General features: G+C 41.7%; 1 protein-coding gene across 2 annotated transcripts in view; it reads right to left on the reverse strand.

Moving 5' to 3' along the window:
- The window catches only part of mgat4b (alpha-1,3-mannosyl-glycoprotein 4-beta-N-acetylglucosaminyltransferase B), a 113,378-nt gene that overhangs the window by 55,377 nt on the left and 36,315 nt on the right, over positions 1 to 21,686 (reverse strand). For both annotated transcript variants that reach the window (XM_042226540.1, XM_005937050.3), the window contains one exon: positions 1,083 to 1,262. In XM_042226540.1, coding sequence (XP_042082474.1) covers positions 1,083 to 1,262 — 180 coding nt within the window. The remainder of the gene's footprint in view (positions 1 to 1,082; positions 1,263 to 21,686) is intronic.

The raw sequence follows: 21,686 nt of genomic DNA on the forward strand, positions 1-21,686 counted from the left end.
GTCGGAGTAAACTGAGCACGCTAACAGATCAGATTGAGCTTTATCTCCTCTGAACACACACAGAGTAAATTACAGCAGATAAAACAGATCAGTTTAAATGGATTACAGATGATTCTTCACATCTTCTGACTGAGCACATTATTCAGTTTTTGCTTCGTGGCAGCGAGACGAGGACAGAAACGCTGCACGCTGAGTGACTGCATGACTTCAGGTCTCAAGGGCACCTGATTTATTTTAAATGTGGGGTCGAACAAAAATCGCTTTCCAGATCATGAGAGATGAGAGGTGTGTCGCTGGAGCCGACTGTGCACTTTACCAGCGCAGTCTATCCCAACACTGTGAAAGGTATGACACAGGACTTAGAGTGTTTCACCCAAACCCCTAAAAGTGGCGCTACTTAACCCTCGCCATCAATGGCAGACCTCAGACAGTGTATGACTGCAGTGTTTCTTTGTAAGGAAAGCAAACTGGTAATGAGATATTGTTAAAACTTTATGTTTTCCTTGAGACATGTCAGAATATTTTTAAAATAAATAATTAAGATATTTTAAAAATGTACTGAAACTTCTTTATACCAAGAAAAGGGAACATTTGTAAGGTGTTTTCTTAAAAGCTGCAGTAGGTTTAATGGTTCAGTTGTGAAGTAGAATGAGTTTGACACCCCAGAAGGTCGAGACTGTTTAAAAGAGAAGTCAGTATCACAAATTTAATCAGGTCAGCTTTTGATTTTTATTGGTCGACTGAAGGAACAACACTTTAATCAGAACTCGTGTGAAACGACCTTCAAAATCAAATAAAGTGTAAAGACAAAGGAAAAAATGACAGCACTAAAATAGCTGTAGATGTGAGTACGATGATGGGAAAAGGCAAATTCAAGATATAAAACACAGTCCCGATCAAAAGTTTAAGACCACTTGAAAAATGGCAAAAAAATCATATTTTGCGTGGTTGGAACTTAACAAAGTTCCAAGTAGATTTTCAACATGCAACAAGAAGAAATGGGAGTGAGACAAAAGTCATGCAATTTATTGATAACAACGCTTAAAATGAAACAGGCTGTTTTACAGCTGATCAAAACTGACCCGAGAGGCTGCTCCAGGTGCGGTTGATGTCTCTGAGCGCCTGCTTCTCAGCGATTGCCCTCTTGATCTCCTCCAGGACCAGGTTCAGCTCTTTGGAGCGCCGCAGGTTCTCCTGCTCGGCCGAGTGGAGGCGCTCCCTCAGCGCCAAGAACTCCCTCTGGTAGATATCAACCACATCTCCTGCATACGAAGAGGAGAGGAGGGGACGAGGTTATTACATGTGTTCAGGTGAACTCATGTAATAAAAAAAGAAAAAAAGTCCCACAAACAGCAAAAGCAAGAATCCACTTGATGCCTTTCTTTGAAAAAACAATAAATTGCAGTAAAAGCAGTTTAAGTCTGTCCGTCCAAACTCGCACCATTGATGTAGTGAAACGTTGACATGTGGGCATCAGAGATCAACATCTCAAACTCAACATCTGACCAAACACGGTCACAAACAACCATCAACATCCAGGACCAAAAAAATAAAACTAACGACGAAGCAAATAATGATATCTCGCTTGCACGGTATGTACGAAGACTTACAATCGGCTTTTTAAATGTTTATATTGCACACTGTGGGTCAGGTGGAAGCATGATGTCCTGCAGGATTGACCATGAAGTTGACTGAAAAGTGCCAAAACCTGCAGTTTCTCAAACAGCCACTTCAACCTCCAAACTGAGTCGGCCCTCATTTTGCTTTTACAGTAAAGCTGACCAAGTGTTCATAATTTCATCCTACTGGATATTTTGATGGAAGTTTGAATTCTTGCGTTATACAAAACCATCTATTCCAAATTTAAAGAAAGTTCAGGGTCTGCAAGGCTAACAATGGAATGATGCTTTTTTCTGCCAGATTGGACAAACATCAGGTAAACTTGTACTTGCTGTGGAGTATTTTTCTGCATTGTTCTTTTACAGGATATATTTCAATTTTAGTCCTGTGTCTATAATGAAGCTGTAATCTGACTCAAGCCGTGTGCAAACACAAGAAGTAAAATCAATACAGGTTTATTAATGGGCGCATGTCGCTGTTTTATTACACTTGTGCATATTCTCCGTCAGCGCTGAGAGGCAGACAGGAAAACAGAGACAGACTGAGGCTTCATGGGATTACTCTGAAGGCAGACAGAGCGTATAGGACTGTGCCAGATCGTCATCATCAACAGGTAGGAGGGAAAAAAGGACATAATCTGGGTAAAAACATGGAAATAAAAAGCTAAATCCTTCATCTGCCGCAGCAAATAGCATCCGGCCGTCCATCATCCTGCCATCATCCCTCGCTGAGTTAATGCTATGTGGAGGTAAAGCTGCACTAATCCCTTTTGGGCTCACACGCAGACGTCCCCGTTCACTTTGTTCAGCCCTCCAGCTGTAATACATCCGACTGAGACTCCAAAAATAAGAAGTGTCAACATGAACAGCTTGGCCTCAACTTTTCTCAGCCTGAGCCTGCAGATAATGAGCTTTACACATTTTAATTTAACAGTTTTACTGAATTCGATATACAGAAGACGGAGGGCGGTCGGTGCGCTTACCTCATCTACAGACAGAGACACGCTGTTATTTTGAACAAAGCTTCACACAAAGTGTCACCTGTTCCTATTTTTGTTTTGTTTTGTTTTACAGGAGACACTTTTCTATGTTAATCTTATCAGTTTTTTATTCATCATTTTATCGCCAAAGAATCAACAAAAAGGAAAACTGCATGAAGAGAAAGAGCTCACGTACTTCCTGACACGCCCACAGGGTTCACGTGACTAATTATTCTGGAGGAAGAGGCGCTCGCTCTTCACAAAAAGCTTCATTTTATTCTGTTTTTATTATTTTAAATCTAGAAACACAAATATAGAAACAGAAAAAAACTCCACCTCAAACGTCAAACACGAGATAACTTCGACAAACTCAGCCGTACTTCCTCTCTTTTACATTTTCAGTTCATGACGTTTGTTCCAAACCATCAGTCGCAGCAGTTAGGACTAGTTTATGATTAGGTGTGGTTTTACTCAGCTGTTGCTCGTCTCCTCCATTCACCTGAATATCACTTTTATCGTTTTAATGTTTTTTTATTCCTTGGCTTATGACACAGTTTGACCCTGATTTTACTGCTTTAATTTAATCTAATGTGCCGATTTTATTGATTTCATTTAAGTCTTTTGTCATGTCAAGTGTACAGCACTTTGCTTTCAGCTGGGAGTTGACTGAAAGTGCTATCTAAATAAATTGCTTGCTTGCTAATATGAACCTGAGCATTTGCTTCAGTTTAAAACACACTAAATTATTTTCCCTTTTTTCTATTCTTTCAGTTTTGTCTCCTGATTCTGTCTTAGTCTATTTTTTACCTTGTTCAGCTTTTATACTTTCATGCTTGTTTTTTCCCCCATTTACCTTATGTTTTTATTTATTTATTCTACTTTGTGTACTATTATAAGGTGACCTTGAGGGTCTTTAAAGGCGCCTATAAATAAAATGTATTATTTTATTATATTTTTTTTTCTGTTTTGGTAAAAAAAAAAAAACTATTTATTTAAAATTGAAATCTTTGCTGATGTTGGTATTATTGGATATTCTAGTAAGAGAAAGTTTGTGTTCAATCATTTTAAATTGTTTAATTATTATTCAATTAAAATTGATTTTTTTGACTTAGAGAGAAGAAGATCAAAGAAAAACAAAATCAGCAGGAAACTCAAAATCCCGATCTCTCGCTCCAAACGTCTTGACTTACTCAGATAAATGTAAGTGGCTTAAAATGTTTATATTTAATAAACAGGCTCCACTAATACGTCTGTCTTCCTGAGCATCTGTTCACAAACATTTAGGCATCAAATTAGTGTCCAAATTGTTGAATTAAAAACCAAAGTCTGTCCGACTGACCCTCTTCTCTCCATGGAAACAAGGTCCACATCTGTCCACAACCCCAACCAGCTTAGAGGAGCTAACGCTGTCATGAGTACACCATGTGGATACTACTGTGGTAACCACGCTTCACAGGATAAACAGACTCATGCACAGAAAGCTCTGAGTGTCCTCTGAGTGCCAGCCTTCGTTCGGCCTCAGATCAGCTTGATCCGAGGGATTCAGCAACACCTGATTTTTAATGGTTCAAATTTCCTGACCCCAAAGCTCAACCCGCCCAAGCTTAACAAGCCCCGAGCACTTCAAGCTCCCTGTAGAGTAACGAAGAAATGAAACTTGGTGATAAGGGTCAGGAAGTGTTTACAGCCGACACTTCAGACCTCACAACTTTTTACCAGACTGGTCTGGACGAACGCTAACCAGAGCTGTGCTGCAGTTTGTCTGTCAGCTGAACTTTAATAGCCGGAGAGTAAAATCACTCAGAAAGCGCCTCATTTTGCTGTAATTATTCCTGTAAACCCTCATTAATGAGAACAATGGTCACATCTGTTTGGCTGATAACTGCAGTGAATTTATGAGCGCGCACACACACACACTCCTCGCTGATGAGTTTTTAATGATGCTGCTGCCCAGTTATTTATCTGCGCTGATGAAATAATCTTCTTCCTGCAGCAGTTGGTCTGTTAAACAGTGAAACTGTGTTTCTGCGAAGGCTTTTGTTCCAGCAGTGGTTTCACATCCTTCGTAATATTTAATAACTGTAGAAATTTTGAGAAATATTTTCCGGGCGCTATTAGCATAGACCGGGAGTTTGTTAGAGCCGACAGTAAACACCAAAAAAAGCTCAGTTATTAAAAGAGTTTATATTTTTGTGTAAATGGTTAAATTAAGCAGTACAGTAAACTCTAATCTGTATGGATACAGATCGCACAATGCAGGTGACACAGACTCAAACCTCAACACTACAAACAGCTGTAAATTAAATCTTTCACGACATGTCAGGACAATGCGCTGGTCTAGCTGGATGTTGTCACTGTGTTTATTAAACCTACACTAATTCATCACTTCATCTCACAATTTATTTATTCATTGTTTACTTTTATTGCCATGAAAACAACAAGTGTAAAGTGAGGGGAAATAATCTGTTAGCCTTTTTAGCCTAACTTTAAGCTACACGGGCAACTCTGAGTCCTACCAACAATAGTAAAAATATAATAGAAAGCAGCTTAATGGCTTTAAAAATGGCAAACGTGAAAAAGAAATGAAAGTAGGTGAGCTTCAGCTCAGTTTTTTAGGAAAGTTCAGGTGCAGATCAAGCATACCAGTAATGCCTCAGTCACACGGTCCTAGATACTGGCTGGCAGCTACTGGAAACAGAGAATGCACTCATCACGGGGCGACCATGGCTCAGGGGGTTGGGAAGCGTATCTGTAACCGGAAGGTCGCCCATGTCCTGGTCGTTGTGGGCAAGACACTTTACCGCCTACTGGTGTTGGCCAGAGAGGCCGATGGCGCGATATGGCAGCCTTCGCTTCTGTCAGTCTGCCCGAGGGCAGCTGTGGCTACACCTGTAGCTGCCTCCACCAGTGTGTGAATGCGAGAGTGAATGAATAGTGGTATTGTAAAGCGCTATATAAATCCATTATTATTATTATGCAATCTTGTGTTTTAAAACTACCTCTTCCCATGTATGTATGTTACAACATGATACAAAACCCAAAAAAGTAGACTGCTAATCCAACTGTAAAGCACATGAATACATGTTATTATGATGTGCCATATATAAAGCCATTCTTTGCTGGATAAATGTGAAAAGCAGCCAGACTCTCCGTCTCAGTATTGTCTAGTATGGGGGAACCAGTGGAAGAGCAGATGCTCCATCCAAAGGTTGAAGCATACAGATGTTGTCCTTTAAACATCTGTATAGTCAAAATTCTTCAAAATTATGATGACGTTTGGTCTGTTGAAGAACTGAGGCGTGAATTTAATAAGAACAGCATACATAGATATCAGAGGTTTATCATCTGGTTACATCCAGCAAACAACGTTGAATTAACGAGGCACAAAACTCGGGACATGGGACATTCACGTCTCACCTTTGACCCCCTCCTCCTCTCCAGTGACTGATGTCATTTGTGTGCTTGTTTTCTTTCAGTAATTAATCAATGCAAAAAGATCAATAACAGGAAACAACACAGAGGCACTAGTCTGAACACTGCAACAGCCTGAAAATGTCCCCACTTTGCACACGTCCTCATGCGAAAGGTCCCAAAACTCCCACGTGTCCTCACAAACATATATGTACAAGTAGATGTTCACACTTTTCCCCTCTATTTATTTTTTAAGCCTAAAACTGAAAAACCTGCATTACGAGTACCACACCGATTCCCCACAATGTGATTTCTGTACCCACAACTTTAGTAACACAAGAACATGCACAGAGAGATGGATAAACTAGGGCTGGGTATCGTCACTGATTTCTAGAATCGATTAAATTCCAATTCACAAGGTCCCGAATCGATTCGATCCACGATTCGATTTAATTCGATTCAATTCGATTCACTTCGATTCGAATCTGGGAAATTTTGACAGTCAGAAATATTATAATTCAGATCAGTACATTTACATATTTTTGTATCTATAAAAGGAAGCTGACACACGCAAGACTTTATCAAAGGTGTGATCACAGAGCTGGGCGATATAAGATTTTTTCATATCACGATATGTTTTTTTCATTTCAGGCGATAACGATATCTATCACGATATAAGCCAAATAACTATATTTGTAAGATTTAAATGTGCCGTTGCTCACAAGTAAAATGTGAAATAATCAGCAGCTTGTTTTTATTTAAATATTTATTTCCCATAATAAGTTCAACAGGGTAGATGTACTTAAGGAACATGAGACTTTTTCAGATAAATAAAGGCAAATATTGCAAACTACACAAAAGGCAGCCGCTAAAGCGTTTAAGTTTCAAAATAGAACAAACGAAACAGACTAAATTGTCAATTCCACTTAGAAACAAAATATTAATTCTAAAAATAAATCTTAGTTTGTTTTACAGAAGAACAGACAAAACTGACTAACTTTTGTCAATATCAAATAAACTGAGAACTAAAAGGAAATTCTCAATCTCTCCTTGTTGTATAGCTGAGCTTTTCAAACAGTTTTAACAGTTACTTTAGTCTGACAAAAGCCGAATGACGAATTAGCGCTTCCAGTCAGAGACTGAGGCTACGTCCACACGTACACGGGTATTTTTGAAAACGGAGATTTTCCGTTTTCGTTTTAAAAAATAATCCCGTCCACACATAAAGGCAGAAATGAAGGAAAACGCTGCTATGAACATGCCAAAGCAGCAGGTGGCGCTAGATTCCTAACCGTGCAGAAATGTTGGCCAATCAGAAGTCTAGAAGCCTCGGTGGGAAAAAGTAAACAAAGCTGGGGCATAGAAGCAGAACAGAGTCGTATGTGTGGAGGGACAGTAACTGTGTGTATATGTAAGCATTTAAACACTGCAGAGAGTAGAATTAACAGTATTGTAGAAATTCATTTCACCGAAACAATAACGTGGCGCACAGTGTGACGCATGCACCAGTTTATTGTATTTCCAGACTTGCTTTCGGCACAATTTACAGTGCACGCTACTCTGTTTTTTGTCAGACTTGAAATAGCCGAAATACCTTCACACTACGGAACTTCTATGGCTCTTCCGTTCGACAATCTCTCCGGCATTGGAACCATCATCTGTTTTCTCTTCGGTCACGCTCGGTTGATTTTTCTAGTCGGCACACTCATTTCCTCCATTACGCGCTGGCTCCATTACCCGCTGGCTGCTTCCCAAACAAACACACGTGCGGCTTGGCACTTGTGCTGTACGTAACAAGTCACGCGACGTGACGCTGCGGCTGTGATTGGTTCGGCTCTGCGCTACTTAATTTGGATTGGCTGACCTTTTTTTTTTTTTTTTTTTTAAGAGGACAAGAGCGGCGAGGTCTATCGCGATAGCTTAATTTCTCTATCGAGTAAAAGTTATATCGCGATACATATCGTTATCGTTCTATCGCCCAGCTCTAAGGTGTGAGCATCACAGCAGATGCCTTTGTGTCAAAGTAGCTGAAGATAAAACACAGAAAAACATGAAGGTGATTTTCCTGGCCTGGGATTTTATAAAAATATTCTGCAGTACATCAAAAACGAAAGAAAACCATTAATCAACACATGAACATTACCTCTGAAGTTACAGCGGTTTTATTAGAGACACGGCTAAGCGTTTTGCATTTTGCATAATTTTAAAAAGTTTAAATTTGTTCAGTATTGAACGGCAGAAATTAGGTTTTCTTTTCGGAAGTATATAAAACGAAGAAAAAAAAACGTCGGCCGACAGCGCTGTAAACAACGGTAGACTTGTGCGTAACAAGCAAGCGAATAATGAAGAAAACAGATTTTTAGACGGGAAACTGTTCTTGAAGTACAGAGAGAGAGAGAGAGAGAGAGAGAGAGAGAGAGCTGTGCATCGGTCGAAGCAAAACAGTAAAGTCAGAGTGAATTCATGACGATGTTTATGTGAAGCGTAGTTTGGATCTTCTTTTGCTGCTGGTTCGGTCAATATTGTTTGGAGAGACATCAAACTAACAGCTTTAGAATCAGCGCATAAAGGGCGTGAACACAAAGCGCGGACCCGCCGACAGATCAGAATCAGCGAGCTGTCGGCTTTCAGCCCCGACTGTGAGAAAGGCGACATCTGATTCTGATCCGCGGGTCGCGCTGTGTGTTTAAGTCTTTGTGCAGAATCCGTGTACCTGCTCTCATTTACTGTCTTAGCTGTTTGGTGGTTCTTGAAATTTTGTGAGATGTCACCAGAGATTCTGGCATTTCGGGCAAAATAAATTTATATTAAAAAAATCGATTCAGGATTTTAATGAATCGATTTTACGTCATCCAAGCCAGAATCGATTTTAACCGATAAATCAATTATAAAAACCCACCCCTAGGACAAACATCACTAATACACAGTAATCCTGCACACTGTAATACCACAACACACACAATTCTGAGCAGAGTGTGGAGGGCAGACAGGTTGAGTCATACTGTAGTAATGTGTGTGTGTGTGTGTGTGTGTGTGTGTGTGTATGTGTGTGTGTGTGTGTGTGTAATAGTATAAAAGCCACCGATCACAGGTAATGAGATTACCCTATACACACACACACACACACTCAGGATGACTCACAGTTAATGGCCTTGTGGTTCTTTTAGCGAACAGGAAGAAGTACGAGGACTAAAAATCAGTTCAGCTGTTCCTCACTGATCAATCAATACATTAAATGCCAATCATCAGTCTGACATTTATCAGACCCGGATCTATACAGACCTGTATGTGTTTAAACGTGTGTTCTTAGGTTCTGAGGTTTAAACACTCCTATAAATATAAGTAGGTTCTATCATCAAAGAAACTAGGATTATTTTATTGTTTTTTTACACGTTTAAGAGAAGATAACAGCTGACAAAATGTCAAAAAATGTGACACTAACACGGTGCCCTGCGGTGTGTTCGTGTAGTTAAAATATGTGCTTCAGCCCCGTAATCCCCAATCCAGCAACGACCTGAGGCTGAAAAACGAAGCCAACGTTTAGGTTGCAAAACCTGCAGCTCCTCTAATGTCTAAGTCCAGGATTCAGTAATTCAATCATTCTGAGCAAAATGCAACTGAAATGTATAAAAACAAAGGTTTATTTATTGAGATAATTAATCATTAAAGACAATTTGCTTGGTGTAAACTAAATTTATACCAATCAAATAATTTCAGTTGACCAGATTAGTTTAAAATTTCACTCTTATATTTACATGTAATTAAATTAGTTAAAGTCAGCTTTATGAGTCTGAAGAAGAAGCTGGATTTCTTCTCCTTGAGTGCAACCAGCGCTTGCACCTTGCTGTGAGCGCTCTGGATTTACAGTTATGATTGCAGAGTTTGATGACGACTCGCCTCCCTCCTCGAGAGTGCTGTCAACTTGGTTAGATGTTGTAAAGTTGCTTCTCTGAACCATGGAAATAATTCTGTCATCATGCACTTCGGTTGTCATCTGTGGACCTTCTGGTCTTTTGGTGTTGCAGTGAATTTGTTCCTATGAATAAAAGAACCAGATTGCTCTCAGTCTCTAATGGGTTTATTTTGTTTGGTTTGCTACAAAATAATGAGGGAACAGGCCTCGCTTGGCCATGAAACTGCCAGTCAGTCAATCATCCAATTGCTGTATATAAAAATATAACAATGGCTGAAATTCATTTCTGTTGAACCCGTTGAATTAAAGCTGAATGTCTGCACTTCGGGCACATCTCGACCGTCTGATTTAAAATGATGTGCAGAACAACAAAACCTATCGACTCTGTTCAGGTCCTGCAGAAGAGACCTTTTTTTTTTTGCACTTAGCATTTTTTACTTCGCTTTCTCTTCTTCTATTCTGTGCTGTAAAGCTTGACCCACTCAGAAGTCACCCTGACATACGTCCACTTCCAAACCTCAAAATCAAATTAACTTTTAACAGTTCATGCACCAACTCGTGCTCCTTTCCCCTTTTAAATGCCAGACTGTGCAGGACCTTCTTGGAAATTTCCTGTCATTTGAAACTTAATAGCGGCAGTTTGTGTTTTTTAGGACATTTCTGATGCGGGCATCCAAGAAACGGGGAATAACAGGACCTGTGTGATGGAGTGTTACAGAAACAGAAAGCCTCACATGCAGGGTTAAACATTAAAAGTTGTTTTTACTGATAAATGTGTTTCAGCTGAGCTTTTACAGTCACTCCCGCTGCTTTCATGTTATGAAGTGGAGACGGCTGAGGACTGCTAATAAAGTTTTATTTTTCAGTGAGTGTTCGGTCTCGTGTCGTGCTCACAGAGAGAAACTGGGCGATGCGTTCACATGGCTGAGCATCGCGGACAGATTGGTCTGGCACTTTTTAACGAGGTCCCTAATGAAGGGTCTTCCGGCCCGCTGGCCCCTTGTCTTCCTCTCTCCATCCTCACCCCCCAGCAGATGGTGTTTAATCAGCGAGTGATAAATGAGGGAATACAACCGTCAGCTGTCTCTGCAGTTCCCATCATTTGAACCAAATTAACAGTTATTAGCCCTTCATACACGATGAACACATTATTATTATTCCAACAGGAAGAAAGTCAGGTGGAAGAGATGAAACAGGAAGAGCACTTCTCCAAATAACACTCTGACACACAGAATGGACCCGTGGGACCCCCAAAATGTCGAACGGGATGTCAACAGGACACGAAGGACGGCTGACAGGAAAGTGGCGCTCGGTGATTTGCCTTCTGAGTCAGACTGATGTGTTTATTAGAAAAAGAAGAGGAGGGAAGGAAATAAAGCTGCTAAGTCAGCCCGATGTGATGGCAGGGTCGTGGTCCCAGAGCGGCGTGATGGCAGTTCATTATCGACAAAACCACTGAGCAGCTCGGAGAGCAAAAAGAATCACGCACATGCACACAGAGTGCTTCGAGGACAAATAACCCCGAATGCAGGAGAAAAACAATGTACTTTACATTTATGTGAACATAACTGTCCGACCGGAGCAGCCATCATCACGAGCTCCAAGGTCATTCCCACAGAGCCACCCAGCCATGGGGCCACAAATACCACGCTCGCAATATAAACCGCCTTATTGCAGCTTTAGCGTTACAGCGGCACTGCAACAGTGACCATGTTTGTTGATAAATGACGAGTTGGGAGTGACTGTGCCATGAGGTTCGCCGCCATTAGGACAAGATGGTGCCAAGTGACACTCTGGAGACGAGAACAGGCTGAAGCAAACACCCGAGAACGGCCCAACCGCGGGGAATAAACCTAAATATGTGAGTTTATGAGAGATGCTTCAAACTGAGAGCAGATTAGTGTCACGCTGTTTGACTTTTAATAACAGCTCCATCACGTCAGACTTCACTGGAAGATCCAAGCTAACCTCCCCGTCCTTAGTGTAGTCCTGTTTGTCGGACAAAAATAACGCACAGACTTAATAATCCATCAGCGGCACTTACACTCAGCCAAACTGAGCTTTAATTCCAAATCGAGCTGAATGCACCGAAGCCCCGGCTCACTCTCTGAACCTCTGCAATTCGTGCCTCATCACTGCGTTTGTGTTTGGAGTAAACTGCAGTAATCCATGTGCTCTTACAGGGGAAGGCATGTGTTTGTGTTGACTGTGTAGTCTCTACTGCTTCGGTTACAAATATGCAAGTGAAGCGTGAGACCACACCAAAGGACACTTTGATTTCATCTGGATCCAGGGTAAGTTCCTGGACCTTGTTGCGGAAGCCAGTGGAGTTTTGTGATGGGGTGTGTTCCCCACGAGGGGAGCTAGGACGTTGGCGAGGTGGATGGAAATGCTGTTGTAGGATGAGTTTAACTGCTAACAGTAGGTCTGAGTGGGTCTTTGTGGATCTTTGGAAGTCCATATATACATATATACATGTGTTTGTGTTGTTGTGTAAAGGCCCTCCACCTCCTTCTCCGAGTGAACAGAAGAAGAAACAGCTGGAATGCGTCAGCGAGAATAAACAGGTGTCAACCTGTGATTTTCAGTCAGGCAGTGTCACAGGAAGTCAATTATCCCCCTCCACACTCTCTCTCACACACAAACACACATACACACAAGCAGGAAAGTATGTGAGGAATGTTAACTAACTTGGCAAGTCAAGGCTGGAGCATCAAAATAATGACATCATCCAACCGCCAGCTTTAGAGTGAATGTGTGTGTGTGTGTGTGTGGGGGGGGGGGGGGGGGCGGGGGGGGTCTCAGGAGAGAATGAGTGCTTCATTTTTACACAAGCAACATAGAAACTACTCACATTTCATCTCATCAGCTTGAAGCTTTGCTCAAACATTAACCACTAAGGCCCCAAAATGCAGTTATCAGCTAACGCTAGCTAGCTTGGTTATCAACCTGCATCCACAGACTGTGTTTGACTTGATAATCCCTGTTCAATAAAACCAAACTTAACTTCCCTTGCTGGAACTGGAGCTCGGGTTCTAAGATGGTTCATTAGTCTGCCAGATAAAGAGCTCTTTAAGCAAAACCAGCAGTTCCTCTAATGTCCACTAGAGGCTGCAGCAGTGAGTCAGTCCCCATAGAAGAAATTTTACAGTAGAAATAAACATGTTTGCAGCCTGATACAAAAACTGTTTTCGTTGCTATAAATAGTTTCCCCCTTCATAGGAGCTGTATAGGTGGTGAATTTATTTTGCAGCTTGCCTTTTTAAATTGTATTAACACTTAAAGTTTGCATTATTAGGGGCGTGGCCTCTTGACTGACAGCTGCTGCATTAGCATTAGCTGATAACTTAGCATACAGAGCATTCAAATACGGTCCGAATACAGTTACTCGTGCCTCCAACAAATCAGAGTTCCATGTTGCAAAACATGGAACTATGCAAAACTATGACATCACAACAATTTGATTGGCCACTTGCAGTGTTCACGTTAACATACCTTAGTGTGTGAGACAGCCCCCTACGTTTGTGTGACGCCCACAAGTGTATGGTCACAATTGTAATTTTTTTGTAAATTGTTTTTTGATGTAAAAGGTCTTATTTTATGGTGGTATTGCACTTTCATTTAAAGTTAGGGATGTAATTGCGTGGCATTGCTACAAGGGGGAGATAGTGGTGAGCAATGTTCCCTCTAATTTTTCACGTGTCTGAGCGAACACACAAACTCCCTGAGCGGTCCCTTGGACCACTGTGAGCGACATCAGACGTGTGCACTGTGGTCACGCCAGCATCTAATCCATCCAAGTTACATGGTTTATTATAATAATCAAATTACTGGATTTACATTTATGTTAGACTACTTTTAATTAACTGCTTTAGCCCATTTAAAATGAAAATTTAAAAAAATCTAGTCATTGACCTGTGTAGTATGTTAACACTATTGGAAGTAAAAATAACCTGAACTCCAATTTCGAAAACACAACTTACTTTTTTCTTCTTCTTCTTTTTTTTTATAAAGCTCTGACGTCTGTGGTCTGGGAGAGAGTCCTGTAACTCTCTGTCTGCAAAATATAGTATATAATGACCAATGCTGGGCAATTAATTATATAGTTACTTCTTCAAAAAAGTAACTCAGTTTGGCAAACAACAATGTTTTTTGCAGCTATTTTTTGTTTTAAATGCAGCCAAGGCAGTTTTAAATAAACATTTCAAACTATTTACAGAACAATCAGCTGTTCTGCGTCAAATCTGATGCCACACAAATTATTTGTGCCACTCCAAAAATAATTTCTGTCCACTATGAGATAAAGGAGAACAACAGCCTGATACCTGCAGGCCTGACAACAGGAGATGTGTCACTCCTGTAACACCTGTAACATTCAGCAGTCGCCTCATTGTTCTGACACACACAACAAAACTGAAATCGTGCCACGTCGTGACCTTCTGCATGAAAATAAATCCACATTTCAGATGTTACAGTGACTCCAGACAAGCTGTTTGGTCATCATGACAAAAACTGAAATGAAAAAGTTTCATGAATAACCAGCACCACACCTCTTTTTCAAACATGCTCTGTTGTATATTTGAACACAGCTGAATAAAAATTTGAGGAAAGTTTGAGTAAAGTGAGGCAAAGTCTAAAAGTTCACACCTCGCCTGTGATTTTTCACACAACTCCCACAATCCACCTCTGCTGTTCACACAGATTTATAAAGTGAGAAGTCTCCCTCTCTCTGTCCTTGGTTCACCTTCTGTAAAGTCAACCTCATGCCAAGATCCCGCACCTTATCTTTAGTTATGAACAACAGCAAATATCTGCCAGGATCGTGGCTGTAGCAGCGGTGATGGAAAACAGGAGGTGAACAGAAACTACAGTCAGCTTCGAACAGCAGAACGAACCAAAACAAAGGGCTTTTCTTCCTTTCTTCCATTAATTCACACAGATCAGAGCAGCGGACCGGTAGGAACATTAGCACTCGAGCCAGACGGACTGAAACTCTGAGAGCTCGATGCCAAGGGGAAAAAAAGACGATGGAGCAACTGAAAAAGCAAAAAACCCATCAGAAACTAAAGAGCAGGCAGACACAAAGAGGCAGAAAGCTGTTAGGAGCATTAGCACACTAGCCAAAAACGCTGAAATGATGACAAAAGCAAAGGCGGCGTCTGTTTTCTTTCTCCAATTCTAAACACAGACCGACGGAGGAAAGAAGACGGAAGCAAAGTCTTAAAAGGATCCATCTGCTTAGCCAGGTGTTTCTGTCAGGATGACTTTAAAGAGCTCTTTCCGATTTTACACCAACAAGAAGGAAAATTCATGCTTCTCATCAGGTGTCCATTTAAGTCTCCAATGAGCACACCTTGCACAGATGCTGCCGTCTATGGAAAATGTGATTTCAGCGTGAGATTATGGAAATGCCATATGGTTTGACGTTTGTGAAAAAAGTGGATATTTTTATTATGGGCCCCCACCACAGTAGCTTAGCCTGATTCATAGGTCAAAAGTTACAGTATGCCAAGTTGTTTGAGCGCCAATCTCTTCACAACCTCTAGCGAGTTCTGGTTCTCCCTCGGGGGTTTATTCTAGCCTGCAAAACCTAAAGAGAGAGGTGCCATGGAGGCATGCAAAGAAGCAACAACTTCACCCAGTGGAGAAGCCCAAGTTCCTCGCCACATCTCTGATGGTGCATTAACCCAAAGTGAAGGTTTTGCACGGTGCAGTTGCAACGTCTGTACATTAGACGAACTAACACAAATCTGCACCAGGAGACACAAAAGGAGGTGAATCTGGGATTTGCACAGCTGAAAATATTTTAGCTTCAGCTAAATGTTCGTTTCACGCTCACCACAAATGCACAACAGCTGAGACTGTCGCCACCGGCAATGAGAAATGGAGGAGGTGGTCACTGAGGCAGCGCGAGGGAAGCTGTTTAGTGTATCAGCAGTGTAGGGGAGTAACGGAGTACATGTACCGCCGTTATGTATTTAAAATACAAAATATGAGTAACTGTATTCTGTTACAGTTGCCATTTAAAAAGGTGGTATTCAGAATACAGTTACTTTGTTGAAATAAATGGATTACACACTGTGGTCTTTTCCTGTTTCATATGTTAGGCTATGCCCTCTCCATTTTTGGTAATTCTCAAACAAAACACGCATTAAGAGGCTCAAATGCCCGTGTCTTAATCTTGCGTCTCATAATGACGAGAAGAAATATTTTTAAAAATTACTGTTCAAAAAATGATCTAATATGAAGGCAATAAGAGAGTGTTACAGGCATAGCCCTAAAGAACGTAGCCTCATGGGCAGTGTAGTCCGTGCTGCAGGGAGAATGGACTGCCATACCCGTTATGTGTCTGTGAGCGAGGGAGGGAGAGTAAGGAGAGTGGAAAAGTACGAGTTGTCATCGAGCAGAAACGGGAGCTGGAAGCATGTAAATATAATAATAACCACTGCAGCCAAGAAGAGTGCCTGACGAGCCCAGCTGTAAGTAAGCTATTAAGACTCGACTGTACACAGTGTTTGTGTTTTCCTCCGAAACAATAAGCTCCGTTGGAGCAGCCTTTCAACGCCTCTCTCTGTCTCTTGCTAGCAAACTTGACCCAGACAACAAAATAAAGCTAGTTTTCGGCTACAAGCCCGACACGAAACCCGACTATTAGCCAGAGGTCCCTTTACCATGGCTCGGAGCCGCGGACCTGTTTTATATACGCGCGGAATAGTTTTCTGTACGAGATCTCTGCAAAAAGCGCAGCCTGTTACGAAACCAGTTTCACCCCGGTTCTTTTTTTATTCCTCGAGGCATCCAGAGACGGCACCGGACTCAGTAGTCATTTCACAAAACCTTTATTCATCTTCATTCATCTTCAGCTAAGCATGCATCTTCTAGAAGGGAAGACGTGCAAGGCCGGTGTCCCTCTGCAGATCTGCACTCCTTTGTCTGTGAAACATAGTTCTGTATGCGCGTACCTGTGTGTATGTGTGAGTGCACGTGAGTGAGTGTGCATGTGGGTGTGTGAGTATAACAGTCAAAGCACTGTGTGTGTGTCTCTGTGTACGTGACTTCCTGACGGTCATAAAAGTAATCTCCTCACCCAAGCTACACCAAATTCCTCTACACAACATAGAAAACAGAGTTAACATATTACAAACACTGAGACCCCCACTCTGCATCCACTGGCCATTGGCCTCTCGTTGTCTTACATTTACATTTAAGGTGGAGAGTCTCCTGCAAACCTACTTCTAAGTTTATAACAATTATGAGTTTTTATTAAAGGTACAAGCATCAGCAATCCCCAACTGTAGCTTCCTGTCTCCTTTTATGACAGGCAGACCCCCAGTGTCCATAAATTCCTTTCCCTCTAAACAATTACACACACTCTCAGGCCACAGCTAAGCCCAAAATATAACACGCAGACAAATCATTCCTTATTCCTCTCATCTACAGCTGGACCCTCTTATCTAAGCAAATTTAACACATTGTATTCTAATAATTGTTTTCTTGTACTCACAAGCCTTACCCAACATCAACCTGCTGTTACTCATTTTATATTAATATTTAAACATCTAGTTGCTATTGGTATGGTGAGTAACCTTCAGTAATAGTAATAAATCACACAGCAATAGTACATTCATGTAGTTGTAAAAAAGCATGATAATATATCAAGTAATCCAAAGTATTCAGAATACGTTACTCTCATTGAGTAACGTAACGGAACACGTTACAGAATACATTTTGGGGCATGTAATCTGTAATCTGTAGTGGAATACATTTTAAAAGTAACCTTCCCAACACTGTGTATCAGATACAAAAAAAAGGAGAAGGTTTGGAGAAAAGTGATGAAAAACTTCATAGAGAGTACTGAAAACGTTTTGCTATGAAGGTCGGGTGGATTGCTCTTCGTCTCATTGGCTGTTAGAGGCGACTGTTTGCGTTTCACTTCACATGTGGTGTGTGCACCATGAGGATGAGCCCAGGCATCCCCAGAGTTCATGGCCACACTTTGATTGGTGAATGGAAAGCTTAGAGATACACTCAAGGAACGATTTTAAAACAATCATGCTGGATATCTGTACTGATATGGACTGACTAATGTGTTAGGAGTGAAAATTATCAACCAGCATGCTGCTAATGAGACGACAGATGGTGTCCTGGGGGGGTCCCACCAGCGGCCTGCTGGAGGTAATTTTGTAGCTCTCACACCGCTCATCCTCTCCTCCTTGCACAAAGAAGCAGATACCAGTCCCAGTAATGAGTCAAGGACCTTCTACAGCCCCGTCCAGCTCTCCTACAGTAACCATCCATCCCCTTGAGACTCTGCTGAGAGACAGCAAATCTTCTGCCAGCAAGGAGCCATCCTGGAGGAGTTGGTCTACCTGTCCAATCTCTGACCCTAGCCAAATGCAAATTAGTGGAAAAAATAGCCAGAAATATGAGAAGGGAAAATATATGAGTGTCCTCCACCTGTGAGACCATTCCTGTTTTGGGGGTGGTCTCATTTTTACCCCTCTAGCACAGCTGAAACTGATTAACACCCTCCTCTGCTACTTAACTGACCCGATCAATGTCCCAGAAGTTTACAAGACCTGATGTTATACTCTGATTACAAAGTGTTGCTTTCATTTTTTTGAGCAGTGTGCTTAGTGTACCTCGGCTGGGGCAAAATCCCACCTCCCCACCCCAGAGGAAACCGTGGCCTCAGATTTTGTAAGCACTAATTCTCCTGCCAGCTGCTTCCCACTCGTCTGAAAACCACGATGGGGTTGACATATTGACATGATGAGAAGCAGGGTTATAACTCTAAAATCACCAAGACGGATACCCTCCTCATGCAGGCTGCTTCTCAAACTCCACTAACATCATAAATGCTGATGCAAAAGTTAATTGTGTTTATTTTGAACGCCTGACCATAACTGCTTAGCAGAGCACAATTCCGCATCTTAAGCTTATTTTATTTTCCAGCAACCTTCTGCAATTATCATGTTTCAAGATCCCAACAATGGCTCTGGATGCATGTTAATGAGCAGTGGTCCTCATGGGGTTTCACTCCAGGATGGGAGGGATTCATCCCATGAAAAACTCGACTACAGCTCCGAAATCAGGCCGGCTGCTGTGCACGGAGAAGTCTGCAGATCGATTCTGCACAGGCCTGGATCATCTCCGAGGAGCAGAGTATCATCTAATACCATGACTTCATCATATGAAGAGAGCGTGTGTGTGTGTGTGTGTGTGTGTGTGTGTGTGTGTGTGTGTGTGTGTGTGTGTGTGTGTGTGTGTGTGTGTGTGTGTGTGTGTGTGGATACCACACCGTCTGAGCTCTTGTTTCAGTCGATGTGTCGAGTGGATTTGTGTTTATTTGAGCCTTTAGTCAATACTGCTGTTTGTATGAGTGTGCTTGAGAGATAGTGTGTGTGTGTGTGCGTGTGTGTGCGTGCTGAGATGAATGAAACCCGGAGACGGTAAACTCACAGAGTCATTACCATCATCAGACACGCTCGCTCTCTGTGTGTGAGCTGGTCAGCTTGGCAGTGCTCACATATTTTCACATGCCGCTTCCTCTCAATATCAGCTGTCACATCCAATCGGAACAGAGACAAAGAGACGAGTGGAGCAAAGATCTGGCGTCTGTGAGATCACACCAACTCAGTTTGAGCCTCACATTCTGTTTTCTGGACCGTTATCGGTTTCTGACAATTAACATGCATGCTTTTATCTAACATATATGTTTGAGATGACACAAAAATCAGAATTTTTCTCCTGTCGCCATTAAACTTTCAGTGGCACCCTATCAGCCGAATTATGAACCCTTAGATCTGTTTCTCTTTTGGCTCCTGAACAGTTTACAGAGATTAAAAACATCCTTTCTCTGTAGCTGAAATCAAAGGTCCATACTGCTCCAGTCTTCATCTTCAAGTCTTCATCATCTGCATCTTAAAATGAAACCTTTTTCTTAAATGCTAACAACTTGAAACCTGTCATCCAGGTTTATATAAGTCCTGTTTAAATAACAGTCCAAAACTAGTCGTCAGCATTCTTCCACTTGTTTCCTGCGTGTAAAAAACACTGATGCTAGTATGTTTCGTTTTGCCACAAGTGAAAACCACAACAGCCTCAGCATGAATACACAAATCTCTTAAAGTCCGCTACATGACTGCTCCATTCAGCTTCAATTTAAAACACAACAAAAGGCAAAATCAGTCCTGTTAGTGTCCATAGAGGAGCTCAGATTCATGATCACATCCACGAGGCTTGATCATAGAGTTCGGCTACTGGACACATAGACAGCAAAAAGCTTTATATCCGTTTTCCGTCTGGCTGATCTGCACCTGAAAGTTCGTCTCTCTTCGCATGTGGTCGCTGTTTTAAATGGCTGCCTAGAAGTCTAATTTTGACCACTTGCACATGCCTTTCTGCAATTTCAGAGTAAATAGCTTCATTTTTCAGCATGGCAATGATCCCAAACACGCTGCCAGTGCAGTAAAGCACAGCTGGATAAAAACATTTTTCAGCCTCCCCAGAGGCCAAACTTCAACGTCATTTAAGCAGTGTGGGATCATCCTGACAGGAACCAGGAGAAGAAGAAGCTTGGGAAACGATTCCTAATGAAAAGAAAGCTGCCTCACACCAAATATTGACTTCCAAGCTTGTGAGAACTGTACAAACTCTTGTTTTTGCCTTTTATACTTTATTGCCATGTTTGTTTTTCCATCTATACAAATAGTGCTGTACCACCAGACTGTATGAAGACTTCTACTTGTGGTTTAACTGACCATCAGAGTTAACTGTATTAACATCAATCCTCCTGTTTTGCTACTTCCAAACTAAATGTCAGCTGATATGCAGATGATGCTCAGATGTATGTTCCTATCCTACCAGCAGAGCCTGATCATTAAGGGCAGGGGTCATCAGAGGGGCAGGGATAGCTCAGTAGATAGTGTGTTCGAATTCACTGAACGGCTACCCTAAGGTCCCCCTGAGCAGGGTACCATCCCTACACACTTCTCCCCGGGTGCCCAATGGCTGAGAGGAATTTCCCCATGGGGATCAATAAAGTATACATACTGTACATACATTAACTCAAACTTTATTGATAATGAAACCTACAGTTTCCCTCAGCTGCATCAAACCTGCTCTTTAAAAATACAATTAATTTTACAGGAAAAGTTTCCAGGTTGTGAAGCCAGAGGATCTCCAGGAAAACATCAGCCTTCAGCTGCCGAAAAGGAGAGCGGAGCCATGACTTCCATAAGCTGATGGAGGCTTTAGAAGTCTTTATTAGTCCAGAATCAGAGCTACTTAAAAAAAAACCCCTCAGCTGTCCATCCACACTCGACAGATCACAGAGCAGAGTGCATATGTGCAATAACGAGGCTGCAGTAAGTACGAGCACGATTGCTGATTATGGTTACAGCAGCGTCCTTGTGTTTCAGAGCTGCTTCGTTTGAACAGCATTTCTTATTTCTGCATTGTATTTCACATATGTGGTAATTTGTAATTTTCTAAACTACTCTGCAGCTCGCATGTACAAACAGAGCTGTTAACATTCTCTGAATGATTAGGATCAGCCTCGTGAGTCTCAGGGCACCTCTAAGAACCTGTGTTTTCTACCAGCGCTGTGTGTGTTGGTATTCTGAGGACATCGCATGGACCACGAGCACACACATACCAAATACGTCTAAAGTCTGAGGTCATAAATTACCTGTACAGAGTGTGTGTGTGTGTGTGTGTGTGTGTGTGTGTGTGTGTGTGTGTGTGTGTGTGTGTGTGTGT

Source organism: Haplochromis burtoni, unplaced genomic scaffold (genome assembly GCF_018398535.1).
Source record: "Haplochromis burtoni strain Fernald_Lab_line unplaced genomic scaffold, NCSU_Asbu1 Contig_217, whole genome shotgun sequence".
Lineage (NCBI taxonomy): Eukaryota > Metazoa > Chordata > Actinopteri > Cichliformes > Cichlidae > Haplochromis > Haplochromis burtoni.